At 35.5% G+C, this 15,352-nt stretch overlaps 1 protein-coding gene across 1 annotated transcript; it reads left to right on the top strand.

The window, feature by feature from the left end:
- The first annotated feature begins 685 nt into the window (after window positions 1-685).
- Window positions 686-14,227, top strand: LOC115960411 (biotin--protein ligase 2-like). Its single transcript, XM_031079297.1, has 10 exons — window positions 686-807; window positions 924-1,179; window positions 1,331-1,392; window positions 2,886-3,034; window positions 3,502-3,622; window positions 3,778-3,933; window positions 6,960-7,005; window positions 10,223-10,289; window positions 11,554-11,630; window positions 13,614-14,227. Exons 1-10 carry the CDS (start codon window positions 693-695, stop codon window positions 13,654-13,656), a joined length of 1,092 nt encoding a protein of 363 aa, XP_030935157.1. The 5' UTR covers window positions 686-692; the 3' UTR covers window positions 13,657-14,227.
- Window positions 14,228-15,352: the final 1,125 nt, after the last annotated feature.

Raw genomic sequence — 15,352 nt, 5'->3', positions numbered from 1 at the left:
TATTCTCGGCACTCCTGGACTTCGATGAGAAGAGTAACGTCTTAGTGAAAACTATCCCCCAAACCGCCCCCTGAAGGGGATGTGAGTGGAATAGGGCCCACATGGAGGTACGGTGGAAAGTTGGTTCAAGGAAAATACGTCCCCTCCGCATTAAATGCACCCGCCAGCGTCCTGATCATGTTAATGAGAAAAGACACTTGGGCGGTGTAACTTCGATCATTGCAACTAACAGAAAGTAAGAGGGGACGGTTGATGGGATGGGTACAGAAGTAAGCACCTGCCAGACCAACAAGTGGAGGGCTAAGATCGACCAAGAAGGATTATATAATGTAAAGGTTAGTGCACTAAAAGGGGGGCTGAGAAAAATGACCAAAAACCAGAGCCTCCCAGCCTGCCTCCAGGAGAAAGACTCCCAAGACGAACACGATTTAAACTATGTATGAACACCACGAAAGACCCGCCGTCTGGTGACTAAGACCTAGCCTTTCAAACTCACGCTTTACAAATAATATTATTTGGACCTTTTTACGTGTGAACCCAACACTGTTACGGTTCGTTACAAATCGAGTCCTTACACACATATTTTGATACATTTTTCTACCTACAGATACTTCCAAAATAATTTTAAGCAATAATTTTCAGTTTTTAAACGTATATACCAAACTGCCTTGTCTCCTATTTTTTTTACTTACATGTCCTTGAAGGACTCACTGCGATTTCTTACTCTACGAAACTCCATCCACTCTCTGATTCTCTCTCCGCGCAAGCTCACTTTCCCATACAAACTCTCTTTCTCTCCTCTTTCAGGTTTCAATGATTTATCAAAACTTCCTGTTTGGTCACTGAGAAAAAAAACCATACTACTTTTACTTAGAATTGTTTATTTTTATTTTTCTTTTGTTGTTGTTGTTGTTGATGTGCAGCTATGGATTCCAATTCATCTTCTACCCTGGTTTTATGTGGAAAATCGACGGCTGAGAATGAAATCGCAGTCTCTCTAAAGAGCAATAAGACTCTGAAGCTCCCAGGTGATAGCGAAGTTTCTGTTCTTTTGAAATCGGAGCTCGAAGAAAACTCTTTTCGCATCGATTCCTACATGGCTTCTCTTTCAACCAGTCAGTTTGGTAGGTTTCTCATTTGGTCTCCGAGGTTGCCTTCCACGCACGACGTCGTTTCTCAGTAAGTTTCTTATAAACTATCTTTTTTTCGTATATAAATTTTAGTTTAGGGACGGAAATATTTTCGCTAAACTTTTATTTTCCGCTATGTTGGAAATTTATTTTGATATATAATTTTGGGTTAGTAATTGTGTGTTTTTTGGTTTCATCAGCAATTTTGGTGAGCTTCCAATTGGAACGGTTTGTGTTGCCGATGTTCAGTTTAAAGGACGAGGTGTGAAACACTACTTGATTAACTTTTTGTGCTTGTTGCTTGCTTACAATTTGGAAATTATTATTATTATTATTATTATTATTATTATTGAGCAAACACCACATTTATTTCTTAAAGTTTGCCCAATATTCTAATTTCACTCCTGAAATTTGAAAAATGGTGGTTTGGTCATTAAAGAATGTAAGATGATCCCAATTGCTCTGTATGCTAACATGAATGAATCATAAGGTGTGATCTGATCAGCTAATTTATAACAAAACAATAATAATAATAAGGTAAAATACAAAAGCTACCTCTAAGACTTGGGCTGGTGTTTGATACTACCAAAACTTTTCAAAATTAACCAATTTACTCCCTAATCACAAATATCACTTAACACCGTTTGAAAATTCCCTTTCTCCTCCTGCTTCATTTTCCATCCTTGGTTGCTGTTTATCTGCCATGGGCTATACAGACCTCCCTCACACATTAATTGCCATAATGCAGTCACTGTGAGACCTGTGCAATCAAGACAAGGTGTTGGAAGTAAGTAGAGGACTTATAGAGGAGCAGGAACTTTCAAAATGGTGTTAAGTGTTTTTTGTGCTTAGGGAGAAAATTGGATATTTTTTAAAAATCTTTGTTATATCTTTTATTAGCCCAAACCTCAAGGGTGGTATTTTGTATTTTACCCTAATAATTATCTAGGTAGCTTATCCTTGATTCCTTACAATTTACACGGTGTTTGGAAAAAACTAGCGGAGAGAAAAGAAAGAAAAGGGGAGAGGGAAGAGGGAAGAGAAAAGGGGAGCTCAAATTGGTTACCTTAAATAATGCTCATGAGAATTAGTTTAGGGGTAAAAGAGAAAAAGAGTTGTTGTCAAGAGATACTTCCAGAGAGAGAGTGAAAAAAAAAGAAAAAAAGCTTTCATTTTTAGTGACATTGACCACTTTTCCAAACAAAAAAAGTCAATGCATATCATATATATTCTACTTTAAGTTACTTTAAGTATGGTATTATAATAGGTCCAAATGTTTTTTGATAGATCTATTATAGGACCAAAATTATGGTGTCTCCTTTCACTTGGGTAAATAGCATAATGGTTGAGCTGGCTTCAAGGTGGCTTAAAAAGTATATGCGAGCAGTCCAAGTGTCCAAGTGGAATAAAACTGCCACATGGATAGCATCAATTTTTGCCAACATTAATGTGGCAATAGTGAACCTTCATGGTAGCTACAAGCCACTTTTAGTCCATTGGACTCTCGCATGTAATTTTTAAGCCACCTGTACTTCTTTTTTATTACTTCTTTATTTTTTGTAAATGTGCCCAATCAAATGATACACACCATTCAAATTAGCATATGGGCCAAATTGGATCATTTTAAATTATTTGAGGATTAAACTGCAACCTCTGAAACTCTAGGGACGATTCTGGAAAATTGTGGAAACTTTAAGGACTAAATGTAATATTGCCGTTATGTTTTATAATTACTTATGATAAGGAATTTTGCAGGTCGTTCAAAGAATGTGTGGGAATCTCCAATGGGTTGCCTTATGTTTTCTTTTACAACGCAAATGGAGGATGGGCGAGTCGTGCCTCTGGTGCAATACGTCGTGTCTCTTGCTATTACTGAGGCAATAAAGGATGTTTGTGACAAAAATGTGAGTTGCCAGTTTGTGTATATTGTGTTGTTACACTGACCATTTTTCCAATTGAATTAAGCTGAGCATTTATTCTTCTGATTATTGTCATCTCTAGTATGGATCTGGTAAATATTATGAATTAAAAAAAAAAAAAATTAGCATTGGAGAAAAATTAATAAAATTGGAAGCCTTAAATTTAAGGACTTTTAGATTGACTTGATTTGGCGTTTGAAGTGTCACAGCGTTAAAGATTAATTTCACTCTTACTTTCTTACATGATATACAGATTGTAGTATACATAAGAGTGATCATTGATGTTGTCAACTTTTTGACGTATGCAATAGTTCAGACCGTCTATATTTTTTTATCTTTGGCTCAGTTGGACTATGCACAGCAGCCACGATTGCAATCTAGCAAACTGAGCAATGAGCAGCGTGGAAGGGTACATAGGGTATGCTAATTTTTGGTTGCATTGTTCTCTTCAGGGCTTACCATGTATTGATGTTAAGATAAAGTGGCCAAATGATCTTTACTTAAATGGCCTTAAAGTTGGAGGCATTTTGTGCACCTCAACATATAGATCGAAGAAGTTCAATGTCAGTGCCGGTAATGGAATTGTCCTTGGGCTAAATATGAATGTATTGCAGCCAACCATGCTTCTGTTATGTAACTGAATGAGCTGTTTTCTTTCAAAGCTAAAATAATGGCATATTAAATGTTTGTGCATGATCTATATATTAAATCATTCCATGTTCTTGCAGGTATAGGTTTGAATGTTGATAATGAGAAACCAACAACATGCTTGAATGCAGCTCTCAAAGAACTTTCTGTTGTGGCTTACCAATTAAGTAGAGAAGAAATACTTGCGGCCTTCTTTGAAAAATTTGAGAAATTTAATGATCTTTTCATAAATCAAGGTAAATCTATGATCTAATCATTTTTATACCATTTTCATTCTAAATAGTATGACCTTGCAATGATCAATTTGACGTTTCCTTTGTCATGTTGAATTTGATCTTTTCTGTTAAATGTCAGCTTAACTATGCACTTTGCTGCTTTCTTTGACTTTCATATCTCTCAGGCTATAAGAATTCCCATTTACTTTTAGCAAGTCAACTTAATTTATAGAGAAAGGATAAAACGTGAATTATAGGTACAGATCATCAACCAGTTAAATGAAAAGGGGAGTTTGGAATTGGAATGCACTTTTTTGCCTCAATATCTACTGAAACCTATAAAAACACATCAAATCCATTACATGTATATTTTAGAAATAGAGAACACTGGACTAAGAATACTGTTTCCAAACAAATCTTTTATATTGGTGAATATACATTGCTGTCACCCACTTTTCATATATGATCAGTTGGATTTAGCTACAGTAAGCTACTGGTATGTCACTGCACAAAAGCCTAATATGTTTTTCATGTGATTTTGAAACCTTTTTCATGATTTGTTGATGATGACACCAATCTACCAATTTTTGGGCAAGTACTTGTTGTGCATCAAGGTTTTGTTAGTTTGACAATAAGAAAAGATTTTGTTATGCTTTTAGCAGTGCTTAATAAGCTAGCCTTTAATACTACCCTAATAGAGAGGGTTGACAGTGAGGTAATCGTTCAATCCTGCATGAGTATGTGAGTTATATGTGAAGCACAGACACGCCATAATGGGCACTGGGTCAGTGTCGGACATGGGAAAGTCACCGACAAGGCTGCCTGCATGTCCCACCATGTCAGTGAAGAAATAAAAAAATTATGTGGCTCGGATAGGACATGGCCAGGACACGATCGCAACATGGGCATGCAAAAAATAAAAAATAAAAAGATAGATCTGCTTACACATGGCACAATCTCCATTGCTTATCTAGTGTTTTCGCCCTTATACTCTTCAGTCTTCAAGCCCTAGAGTTGAGTTCTCTTTCTCTTTCTCTCTATCTCTCTCTCTCTCTCTCTCTCGTGACTCACAGCTGCCAGGAAGTGCCAGATCAGTGGCCGGCAATGCTAGTTCATCCATCGCCACCCATTGATATTGGAGATCACACCACCCACTGATTTTTTTTTACTCTCTCTCTCTCTCTCTCTCTCTCTAAAAAAATGATGGCTCCCGGTTGGTAGTGGAACTATTTGAGTTGTTTGTTTTGGTTTGGTTAAGTGTTAGTTTTATTATTATTATTATTTTAATAACGACTAGTTATCTTTACTTATCAAAAAAAAAAAATTATTAGGCTAATTACACTTTACCCCCTATGATTTGGGTCACTTTAACATTGCAGTGTTTTGAAAAGTGTCACTTTATCCACCCAAAGTCGCCTCCGTTAACCTTCGTTACTGATCACCATTAAAAAAGGGGTAAATATGTCCTTTTGATCCTCTTTTATGCCTCTCTCCTCAAACTAGGCCAAAAGACCCCTAATCCCCAATCTCCACCACCAACCTTCATCCACACTGCCAACCAAATCAACCACCGAGATGCTTAGCTACCTCCACAAAAATGACCATTATAGAGAGGCCAACACAGCACAAACTGTGTCTAGCCAATCCCCTAGAGCACACAGCAGTGGGAGGAAAAGGCCTCTAAACATTGAAGGGAGATCACTCCTTATAAGCACATCTCCATGTGCTTCCCCAGGCGATGGGGGACTCCAAGATTGCTTCTCCCTTTGGTCCTTCACACTTTGCATCTATGCTATTCCATCATCTCTCTCTTTAGCTCTTTTGAAAATATATGAATCTTCATTCCAAATCCTAGCAATCAGATCGGATATTTGGGGGAACAATTAGAAGAAACAAATCTGCAAAGAGGTTAAACAGTCGGATCAAATCTCCCTGTCCACTGCATTCTTCTCTGCCATGTGTTTTGCTCTAAAGAGGTACACGTTGATGGCCACTCCAAGAGGTTAAACAAACTTGCTCTGCAGAAGTTCTGGTTTGACCGGCCTTAGCACAAGCTTCTAATTTGAGAATGCTAATTCAAGGTTCGGATACAAATCCACCACCATCTGATGTTGATAATTAGTTGTGCAAGCTATCCACCACTATCTGATGATGATAATTAGTTGTGTCTTCGGATGGGTAATCCTTTAACTAGTTTATGATTTCTCATCAGCTCTATTATTTTTTCCCATATCTCTTGGAGTTTCGCCTAACTTTTAATGGATTTGCTACGATTTCAAGTTTAAGGTTTGTTGCTCAGCTTATGACTAGTGGTATCACTTCATAAAAAAATCAAGATCTAAAAGTAATATTTGTTTTTTTTCGTGTTCTTAGCCAAAGTATAAAAACTTCCACAATTTTTATAAAACGCTTACTTTTATATCTTGATTTCTATGTTTGTTTTATGTTTTTCTTGTTTTTGACGGTGAAAATGATGAGGTGGGTAATGGCTGCTTAATGGAGGCAGCCTCGGGTGGGTAAAATGACTTTTTTCAAAACACAGGTAAGCAACATTAAAATGGTGCAAACCATAGGTGGGCAAAGTATAATTATCTCTTATTATTAAATTTGGGGGGCATGACCAGGGTTAGTATTTGTATGTAAGCTCAGCTCATTTGGTTTGTTTGTTTATTATTTTTATCCATTATTGTTTTTTTTTTTTAATTTGATTTTAGATACATTTTCAAATATTTTATATGTGTTACATATTTTTAAAACCTAAAATAAGCATAAATTATACCTAAAAATATATAAAATATACCTAAAAATTATTTTTAATTAAATTATTAATTGCCATATCACCCACATGTTGTGTCCTCATTTTCAAAAAATGCTAGTGTCCCATGTAGTGCCGTTTCCTGTGTTGTGTCTGTATCATTGCTTCCTAAAAAAGGTATGTTTGATGAAATGCTGTGTCATTCAGTGACTGCCATAGTTTATGTAATAAACTAGATATAATATGTAGAATCATGCCAAATTATTAAATTATTCTTCTGTGCATTTTGCAGGATTTCAGACTCTTGAGGAGCTATATTATAAGACATGGCTGCACAGGTGACGTGTCAATCTTAATTCTGTCTTTCAGTGGTTGACAATGGCAGCCTTTTTTGTACAAGTTTTCAGTTATATTCTTGCAAATAATGCATATTCTTCTGCTTGTATGCATTAGTGGCTATTCGTGAAAGAATTAAAGGTTCAGCATTATGGATTGTGTGACCATGCATCTGTAAGGCAGAGAAAATGTCTACTCCCATGTCCAAATTATTCCTTTCTCCTCACTTTATTCTTGTAATAAAAAACCATTGAAGTCAATTTTTGTAATAAAAAAAAAAAAATTGTCCTTACTCACAATTCAGAGGTTAAATAAAAGAATAGTAATTACATCAGCTGTCCAACTTGACTCAGTACTAAACCCTCCTCCTGGCGTTTTTTGTTGTCTTCCTGTGACACTAAAGTCAAAGAGATCAAGGGCTAATAGAGACAGTCGAATTGACTCAAGTTAAAATCCCTTTACCAACTATTGGGATGGCAAAGTGAATTTCATTTACAAATTTTACATCCTATGATGTCTTATTAATTGTTGAAATCATAGGCGATCAATATTTTCCCACAGCCAAAATCCCCTCCCCTCCCCCATTTTTTTCCTTCTTGGAATTGGCCTCACTATTGCTTCAATGTAAACCTTGCTACTCATTAACTAATCCTTATGAATGCAACAATTGGTCTTGAATGCACATGACTGAAGCATTTTGGCTTTCTCTCTCATCATATCCCCTATTGGTGCTACCTCCATCTTCTTAAGAGTGTCACGATTTCTTTTCCCTTTATTTTTGTGTGTTTATAATTATCACCATTCATCCATCCGAACTTCATTATTCCCTCATTCCATCACTTTAGGATATTGGGTTTGTTGAAGGGCTATGAATAACATATATTATTTCAAATCTATGGTGTCCACTCTATAATGATTGCTCTTTATTATTAGGCCGAGATACCAATTGGTTTTTGATGTAGACGTGGATTGAACTACAAATGTCTTATTTGACTATAAATAACATATTATCTCAGAATTCTTTTGTTGGAGGGAGGCAAATTCATGATTCCATTCACATTGCTAATGAATGCTTGGATAGTAGAATGAAGAGTAGAATTCCAGGTGTGATTGTCAAATTGGATATTGAGAAAATTTATGACCATGTGAATTGGGATGCCTTGTTTTATCTCATGGGGAGGATGGGTTTTGGAGAGAAGTGGAGGAGGTGGATGAAGTTTTGTGTTTCTACTGTCCGTTTTTTAGTTCTTGTTAATGGCGCTCTCCAGTGGGATTTTTTGGTAGTACTTGAGGCCTTCGCCAAGGGGACTCCTTGTCTCCTCTTCTCTTCCTGTTGGTGATGGAAGTTTTGAGCAGGTTGTTGAACAAAGAACAGAAGAGGGAGGCTTTCTTAGGGGTTTCCAAGCAAATTCCCATTCTCAAGGAGGTTTGTGTATTTCTCATCTTCTTTTTGTTGATGACACTATCATTTTTTGTGATGCAACCGGGGAACAACTCTTATATATTCGGATGGTGATGATTTTCTTTAAGGTTATCACAGGCTTGAAAGTTAATATTGGTAAGAGTGAGATTGTTCCAATGGGGGTGATAGGGAGTTTGAATACATTATCTAGTGTCTTAAGTTGCAATGTTGGTAAGCTAACCATGACGTAACCATGACGTACTTGGAAATGCCTGTTGGAGCTCATTTTAAGGATCCATCAATTTGGAATCCTATTATAGAAAAAATGGAGAAGAAGCTTTCTAGTTGGAAACGTTTATATTTGTCAAAAGGGGAAGATTAACTTTACTGAAAAGTAACCTTTCAAGCCTTCCCACCTATTTCTTATCCTTGTTTTCTATCCCTCAAGTTGTGGTGGATAGATTAGGAAGGATCTAGAGAAATTTCCTACGGGGGAGTTCTGAGGAAGCTTTCAAATATCCACTTGTTGCTTGGAATAAGGTGTGTTGGCCAATGGAGAATGAAGGTTTGGGGATTCGGAGGATTGGTTTGTTTAATCAAGCCCTGCTTGGAAAATGGTTATGGTGGTTTGGAAGTGAAACCAATCATTTATGGCATCCAGTAATAGCTACCAAGTATGGAATGTCTAGTGGAGGTTGGTGCACTAGAGTTAGTAGAGGTGCTCAGGGATGTGGAATGTGGAAGAATATTAGGAAAGGTGTTGAGAGTTTCTTTGGTCATGTGTTACAATGTGGTGGGAGAGGGTTTTCATATTCGATTCTGGTATGATCTTTGGTGTGGGCAAATTCCTTTAAAGGATCTTTACCCTGATCTTTTCTCTCGTGCTATGGGAAAAGAAGCTTCAATTTTTGAGTTGATTACTATTTCATCAAATGGTGGTAGTAGGAGTTGGAATATTCAATTCCACAAGGGTCTTGATGATTGGGAGGAGGAGAGAGTGTTTTCTTTTTACGAGCATGTTTATTCCAAAATGCCTAGGGGTGAGGGAATTGATAGTTTGTTTTGGAAGTCAACCCCGAATGGTGTTTTTGATGTGCACTCTTTCTATAATTCCTTATCTACTCCTCCTACCTTTCCTTTCCCTTGGAAGTGTATTTGGAGTATTATGGTACCTAGAAAAGTGTCTTTCTTTTTATGGACCTCAACTCGGGATGGTATTCTTACTATTGACAACCTTATAAAAAGAAACCTGTCTTTGGTTAATTGGTGTTGCTTGTGCCATTGTGATGAAGAAACAGTGGATCATCTTTTAATTCATTATAAGTTTGCACATGCCTTATGGAGTGAAGTGTTTTTGATGTTTAGTTTGCAGTGGGTGATGTGATGCAAAGGACGGCTGTTTCTCTTCTTTTTGCATGGGAGAATTTTCCGGGGTTATACTATTCTTCGATCTAGAATATGGTGCCATCCTGTTTGATGTGGTTGATTTGGAAGGAACATAATACCCGCATTTTGAGGATGTTGAGAAATCTACTGATTTTTTGAAGTCTTTGCTAGTTGGGACTTTTTTTGAGTGGTCTCGTATTTGGGGTTTTACACAATGTATTTCCGTTTTTGATTTCGTGCAATCTGTTTGTGTTTTTGTTTGATTTGTTTGTATTTGTTCCTAGTACTCTGTTCATCATCGTGAACATGTACTTTTTTTAATGAAAATATCTATTACCGATCAAAAATAATAAAAAATCTTGTGCATGTATATTTGCCTTAATGTTTCAGTTACAAATGCATGATTTTTCTCTTTTGTTATGTGCATGCAGTGGGCAAAGAGTAATTGTACAGGAAAAGAACGAGGACCAAATGGTTGAAAATGTAGTAACTATTCAGGTAGGATGAAATTTAAAGGCTTCCTACTTGCTAGATAAGTTGCCGAATGAATGTATATGGATGAAATTATGTATTTCTTTAAAAAAAAAAAAAAAAAAATGTATTCACTTGCTTATTTTGTATAGCTAGGGGAACATCTTCATACTTGGGACTTCATGGTTAAGATTTTGATTTAAGTGAAAAACTAATCCAATTCATTGCAATTTACTAATAGTGATCAGAATCTTTAGCATGGTTCTTAAGATCTAGATTTAAATCATAAATTATACAATTTCACAATTCCAACTCTATCAAACAATCTAGATTGCTTTAAAAAATGTGAACTTGTAAGACCATAATTGGATCTAATGTAAAATCAGTAAAACCTAGATTTTTAGTTAAGATTTTACCGATTCTATAACTTTGTGGAAATTGGGATGTTTAGTAAAATTGGAATTCTAGATTTTATTGATTCTACAATCTGTTGGAAATTGGGATATTTTATACAATCAGCCAATCAAATTACATACAGGCACCAGGCCAAAAATAGAAAAAATATAAAAGAATGACTGAACGCAACATACAGCAAAATGCTTTTTAACAAAAACATTTAATTACATATAAAATTGGTGTGACTTGCAATATTGTCTGTAAGTTGTGATGTATGTGCTTATGGAAAATATAGATATTTTTATTAAGAAGTTTCTTTTTCCATATTACTTTAGCTTGGATTTTAACAAATTTAAAATGCTAATTACACTTTAAACAGAATGCAAGGATTTAAATCTTGATCTTTTCAGTTACTGTAAATGCAAACTCTACTTTTTGAGCTACATTGCAAACTTGTATACTTTTGCTTGTAGAATTTCGTAATGTATGCCTGTACTTTTTATAGTTATTTTTCATTTTGTTAAATCACACAATTTTTTTATCCAATCTTGGACACCCTTCTATAATTCTATATAGGATCTTGACTTTAACAACCTTGATCTTCAGCTATATCCTATTAAAGAACACATGGAGATGTAAATGGGGGTGCCAATGATCTGGCTAAAAATTAGATAGCAGTATCAATTTTTTTTTTTTAATAATTCAATAGTTACAGTCGGGGAGGGGGGATTCAAACCCTAGGCATCTCCATTGGAAACACTAATTTTCAAGCATAATCAATGCCAAACTTTGTGCGATTTCATTTCAATGGGGATTGTTCAATTGTTCAGAGTATGACATATGAGTTGCTGATCCTAGAAAATTGTATTTTTTATATTTAATTCTATCTTTGTAGGGTTTGACATCCTCAGGATATTTGCTAGCTATTGGTGAGGACAATCAAATGTATGAGCTTCATCCTGATGGCAATAGGTAAATTTTTTAGATGGTATTTTCATGTTGGATAAAATAATATTGTAAAAAGTTGTCGAGATTTTTCATAATTATGGAAATATGCTACAAAGTATATGTAGGTCAGTACGGTATATTATCTTATATGGTTAATTGCAAATTACACTAAGAAAACCATTAACTGTCAATAAAAGAATGTGATAAACAAACATGCCTGAGGTCTGTTATGGTTTGACAATGTGGACTCCTCTAAGTTGGGTAGACAGAAACACTATGAAGACACCAGGGTAGTGTCCCAGCAAAAGAGACCAAATGCATAAAGGTTTCCTTTTCAATTAAAACCAATGCCCTGTCAAAATTATCATAAACTGTTTCTTCCTTTTTCTTTTTCTTTTTTTCTTTTTTTGATAGAATAAACCATTTCTTCCTTAAAGCAACCATTCCTTTTGAATCCCATTTTAAGCATGAAAAGGCTTAAATGTGTTTGCTCATCATAGTTCCTTTCATGTCACAATGCATAAAGTTTGTCCTCATAATACTCTCATAGAGCCTAACCTAACTAACGTACTACAGATGTTTTGGGGATCTTAATTCTTAAATTTTGCTCCGACTTTTTCTTGTCTTTCCCTTCCAGTTTTGCTTGATCATTGTAATTTGGTCTCTTGTTGATGATGCCCTTCTAGTACATTTCTTGTGTACTTGTGCTGTTTTATTTTCTTAATATAAGTTTTTATATTACTTACCCAAAAAAAAAAAAATCTTAAATTTTGCTATTGGCCTCTCATAGCCTTCCATTGTTGTATAACTTTTTTTTAAAATTTTTTTTTATAGTTAATAATAATTTTACTAAAATGAGACTACTTCGTGTAAAAATACCCGAAGTAGCTAAAGAATTACAATTGAAAAAATATTTACAAATATTAGGTCCCCTACACTGCCACCCACATAATAAATCAAGAACCTTCTCCGATAATACCCACTAAATCCCAAACATCCTGAATGTAAAAACTCCACAGCTCAAATGCTGCACTACAATGGATCAAAAGGAGGTCCATAGATGTAGGCAGCCGTGTCAAAACAGTCAAAACATCCTACCTTTCTTCTTCTGAAAGGTGCTGCAGGAGCAAAATATAGGTCCCCAATTACGCAGACCTATGGATGTAGATGCAAGAAGATAGCATAACCACTGACCTGGTGAATGGAGCCTGCCACCGGTTCGGTCTAAGGCATATTCAATTAATGTGTAGGATTTTTTTTATTTACATTATGTAATTGGTTAAACCTTTGGTTTTTTCCTGCTTGGTTTAGGATTTTATTCCTTTTCCTATGTTAGTAGAATTACTTTCATTGGTTAGAATCATTTCCCAACCTTACTAGGATAATTAGTTTGGAACTCTATTTAAAGAACCTAGAGTTCACCATTATAGTACAGTTTGAAGTTTTACCTTCAATAGTTTGGTGTTGATTCCAGATGACCTTAGGTGCTGATTCCAATCAAGAGTAAGTACTAATTTCTAGGTTTATTATTAGTTTTTCTGCTCTTGTTGATTTTTAATCCCTTTGAGAATTTATGCTGCATCAAAAAGCCCTCTGAGCGTGGTGTTGAGTAAGTCCTTTAACAACTTGTTAATACACTTTTTGCCATTTTTCGAATAAGTGTAGGAATGTCGAATAAATTGTGCTTCTATTCCCTCTAATATCATGTTTAAAATATAAACATTACTGGAATTACATGTGACTTTTTTTTTTGTTTTTTGGGGATAGGTAATGAAAGATATATTAAATAAGAGAAGGAAAAAAAAAAAAAAAAAAGTCACCTAAGTATACAGGAAGTGTACATCAGGGACAAAGAACAATCAAGCGCTAAAATTACAGTAGTCCATTAAAACATGAACTGAAAAAAAAAGTATGTTAGAGATGTTATTGTTCTAGAAGTATGTTACATAAAAATCTAATTATGATAGAAATATAAGTAATCATGATTTTTTTACATTGTGGCTGCAGTTTGGACTTCTTCAAAGGGCTGATTAGAAGAAAACTTGACTGAAGATTCCTATGCACCTTTAACCAGCGGCAACTATCACGTTGCATCATGTGCATACCGATGATGATCATTGTCCCTACTTTTCTTTATGTCTACTCACTTGTTCAATTCACTTATTACTATGGTACTGTCTTCTTTTCTTTTTTTATGAGACCTCGTCCAACTTAGTTTTTATTATAATTTTGGTAAGTTACACATGCACCTTCTAGTTCTTGAACCCACAACCTCACATCTATCGTACTCTTATAAAGAGATGAAGTGCCATTTAAGTTAGAGCTCAATGGGTAGGACAAATTTCATAAATTACAACCATTTTAGTGTTTTATACGGTTTTGATGTCATATGATAAGTGGTTGGGTCATGGTTATTTCAGATGATCATTCATTTGTAGGAATTTTTGTCTCTGTTGTCAGCTATGAAAGAAATTCTTTGAATAAATTGTCCAATGATTGGTTAGGTGCTATAGCAATTAGGTTATACTTATATTTCAAGAGGTACTCAAATAGATGCCTAATTTTGTTGTGCTGACTATGATTGAGATCTATGACCTAGGCGTCATAATAATTTGTTTCTAGGGTTTTGTCATTATGTTGCAAACAGAAGTTGTATTATTTTTATCACTGTTGAATGATTAAAACATGCAAATATAAAGATTCCTTTTCTGATGAGCTGACGAACATTTGGAGTGTCTTGGCACTAGTATGTCCCAACATACAAACCCCTATATGCCCTATGGATGTGGGGTACTTCTTGTGTCTGTGTCTGTGAGAATGTGTAATCTGTTGGGAGAGAAAGTGACTCCCCCACCTCTCCATATGCACAGCCTTCTATTGTTGTAGCTAGACAATATAGGGGTCCATGTCTCGATCATTGTCTCGTCATGTGGAATCATATTGAGGTTGATGTCATTCTCAAAAGGCTGCAAAAGGGTGAGTGGAAGTTTGTAAGTTATCTCTCTGCCATTGATGAAATCTTATAGTTTTCAATTTCTATGTCCTGGGAATTCACCAAACACATCAAGTTCCAGTATTCAACAGTCTTGCGCCTTTTCTTTTTGATAGTTCTTTAGTTAGGGGAGGAAGGGAGAATTTGAACACTAGACGTCTTTTTTGAAAATGCTTTCGGCACACATCTTGCACTTGATTGTACAACATTAGCTCATAGATACGACACTTTTATTGATCAAAAGTGGAGTAAAAATATAATTTCGATGTTATGTTCGGGGCTTGTGGGGATAGAATCAAATATGTTTTGTTCTGGTGGTAGTGGTTGATGCTGCTATGATGGTGAAACAATTTAGTTACAGACAACCTTCTGAAATACTCAAAAAGGGTCCTTTCTAAAATGTGCAGATCACACAATTTCATTGTGAGTAGAATGATGGGAAGAAATGAAGATTAGTCAGAGATTGATTTGGAGGATCACTTGCAAGCAAGAATGGTGGACCAAGTTGTCTCAGTGTGTGAGTTGTGGGAGGGGGTGCAGAGAGAGAGAGGGAATCAAATAAGGGTTGGTAACTGGGGCCTGGAGAAAGGTGATGAAAAGAGATGCTTCAAGTTGAGGACAATTGAAATCTAACAAATTCCTTTCACATTCGCAAGGTCCTAGAAAAATTGCAATTACGTGGCCCAGAAGCTTCCTTTTTCTTTTCTTTTTTTTCTTTCTTTTTTCTATCAATGACCCAAAAAATAGATAAAAT

Source organism: Quercus lobata, chromosome 9 (genome assembly GCF_001633185.2).
Source record: "Quercus lobata isolate SW786 chromosome 9, ValleyOak3.0 Primary Assembly, whole genome shotgun sequence".
Classification (NCBI taxonomy): Eukaryota; Viridiplantae; Streptophyta; class Magnoliopsida; order Fagales; family Fagaceae; genus Quercus; species Quercus lobata.
This window is presented reverse-complemented; position numbering and strand designations above follow the sequence as displayed.